This window comes from Protomyctophum bolini (assembly GCF_963924005.1).
Source record: "Protomyctophum bolini genome assembly, chromosome: 23".
In the NCBI taxonomy this organism is placed as follows: Eukaryota; Metazoa; Chordata; class Actinopteri; order Myctophiformes; family Myctophidae; genus Protomyctophum; species Protomyctophum bolini.
In genome coordinates, this window is record NC_137884.1 from 11,720,613 (window position 1) to 11,723,562 (window position 2,950).

At 52.1% G+C, this 2,950-nt stretch overlaps 1 protein-coding gene across 1 annotated transcript; it reads left to right on the forward strand.

Annotated features, from left to right (window-relative positions):
* Positions 1-1,536: 1,536 nt before the first annotated feature.
* On the forward strand, positions 1,537-2,631 carry LOC308310823 (E3 ubiquitin-protein ligase TM129-like; the record flags this gene model as incomplete). Its single annotated transcript, XM_080757267.1, has 1 exon — positions 1,537-2,631. The coding sequence occupies one exon, from the start codon at positions 1,537-1,539 to the stop codon at positions 2,629-2,631; it is 1,095 nt and encodes a 364-aa protein (XP_080613393.1).
* Positions 2,632-2,950: the final 319 nt, after the last annotated feature.

The following is a 2,950-nucleotide window of genomic DNA, read 5'->3' on the forward strand; positions in this document are numbered from 1 at the left end:
ACTCCACTACATTCAGTTACTTTGTAGATTACAAAACATAGTACATTACCCACTTCATTTGAAAACTTGAAACGGGACATTCTGCATAATGAGTATACTTTTACTGTTGGTACTTTAAGTAGGCCTACATTTTGATGCCAATACTTTTAAACAAGAACATTTTGAATTCCGGACTTTTGCTCGTAACAGAGTATTTCTAGATTGCAGTATTGATACAACTCTACACGTACAGTAACGTCAACGGAGTTGACGACAGATTCACCCGCGGAGCTCTGAATCTGTCTTGAGAGATGAGTCCCGACAGACGAGCCATCGGAGAGTGAAAATGGGTCTTCTGCTCTGCTCCAGTTCCCTCAGCAGCCAGTGGAAGAGCAACAATCCATCTGTGTTAGAATATGTATGAAGTGGCCACCAGCTACAGTATACACAGCAGTGGCCAACGTTTTATTTTATTATTTTTTAGCTCCGTGGTTCCCAAACTGAGGCTCGGGGTCACAGATCCCCCTGTTGAAGACCCATTTATTTAATGGGTTGATTTGTGTTCAATTGTGTGAAAAATGTGCCGTTAAATACACAGACTCTCAATAGTTATAAATGGATAAAATCAATAAAACATGTGCAATTTATGCTATTGCTGCTTAAAAAATATGTATTATATTTTTTGTAAAGGGGCACAACCAGGCACACCTCAGGCGATTGCTCCGAATGGCATTGCCATATTGGAAAAGCATTAGATTATAAAGCATACAATGTAAGCATTAATATTTAATAGGAGGTGATGTCTCTCCCCCCTTGGCAGTTGGCATACTGCCTGAAAGAGTCAAGCCTGTGTCAAGCGGCCTGCACAAAGGCCAGTCAGTGTACAAACACATATTTACACACACCGCCCCACACACATTATTCAAGTATAGTCATTGGGGAAAGTAGCCTACTAAACAGTACAGTAAGTACTGTGATCTGTTACCTGAGATGTAACTTTGTATGCCTATCTGTATTCGGTTCAAGCCTGTGCTATATTGTTTTCTATACTACTCTATACCCACCCGCTATTGAAGAGGCAGTGCTACGCAATGCAATTAACATGTTGTGAGCTTGTAGATCTGCTATCCTATATGCATCTTTAAAAAAAAATCACACCCGTGTGAAGTGAGGGACGCTCTTATCATCATACATCATAATAGATCATCTCATTCTGGCCAATCAATTTGCGTCCTCACATTTGTCTTCAATGTTTGTGTTTACGCTTGTCAGGCATGCCCAAATATGGAGTCAATATATGCAGATTCTGGACAACCGTGGGCCCGGCCGCGACTCGACACCAGGCACTGCACTCCCTGTGGTGGGGTGGAATGCGTGTGTCGAATTTACGTGGATTACAAACGTATACAGACGTGTACACAGAGACTTGGTAGTTAATATGTACACCCAAACATGGAGCTCTACACTGACGTAATCAACAGTCGACGAAGATATAGGCAAGTGATGTATTTTCTTGCTAAACATTGGCCTCACGCCTCTGCCCTGAGGAGCTGTGCAATGGAGAGCCAAGGAGTCGTGTTCACGTTGGCGTACATAGCGTTCGCCTTCTGCTTCGTGTTCACTCCCAACGACGAGTTCCACGTGGGCGTCGTCCAGGGCCTGCTGTCGTCCTGGCTGGGCAGCGAGGGCGCGGGTTTCGTCCAGCACCACGTCAAGAAGACAAGCCTCACCTTACTGGTGCACCATGCACTGCCGCTGCTCTACTACGTGGGCATGTGCGTCGCCGCTCCCGAGGACACCCTCCATCGGGCGAGCGCCGGGTGGCGAGCCTTCCTCCTCCTCTCCCTCTGCCTCCTGGCGGCCGGCCTGGCGCGCGTCGTCCACTGGTCCCGGCGCCGCTGGTCCAACCATCCAATCAGCCGGGCGCTGCAGGCCCATGCCGCCGCAATAACCCCCCACTCCGACTGGGGCGGTGTGGCGGCGAGCATCGACGCAGAGTTCCGCCGCGTCGACAAGTTCGCCGCGGGGCCCCCCGGATCGAGGGTCATCATCACCGACACCTGGCTTTTGAAGGCGACGACCTACCACGTCCACGTGGCCCTGCAGAGCGACAGCCACCTGACGGTGACAGAGTCCCGGCGATGCCCGCCGAGCCCGGACCCGGCCTCCCCCGCGCAGATGCTGACTCTGAGAGTAGCCAGTGGCAACCCCGCCGTCGAGCCCTTCGACATCCGGCTGAGCTCGACGGAATACGTGGAGGCGCGGGAGAGGCTCCTCCGCGCCCCCGTCAGCAACGCGGCCGACGTGGAGATCCAACGGACCGTCAGTGACCTCTTCCTGGAGACCTTCGGGGTCGAGGTGGAGCTCAACCGGCCCTACGGGCTCCCCGGCGGCCAGGAACTGGAGCCTTGCATTGGCTGCATGCAGGTTCCGGCAGCCACCAAACTGGTGAGATGCTGCCAGGAGGAAGGCGGCGACGACGGTGAGTGCCAGCAGTGCTTCTGCAGACCCGCGTGGTGCGTACCCTGTCTGGGCAGGTGGTTCGCCAGCCGCCAGGACCAGCGCAGGCCCGAGACCTGGCTGGCCGGCAGAGTCTCCTGTCCCACCTGTAGAGCCAAATTCTGCATACTGGATGTCTGTCTGGTTCACTGACTACTACACGCACGCACGCACGCGCACACACACACACACACACACACACACACACACACACACACACACACACGTGCGCACACACACACACACACACACACACACACACTTTTCATTCTACTCACAACGAAATAACCATATGTGAAACTCACCTAACACGTTAAGCTCTTCCATGCTTCGATAGAGGCCTTCCGGCTCCTGCTCAAACTCTGGCTTCTCTGTTCCAGTTTCGACGGGTGGCTCCTGGCTCAGGGTCCACTACTGGCTCAGGGGTCCTCTTCTCCCGACTTTTTCAGATATTCCTCAATTAGCAACTTTA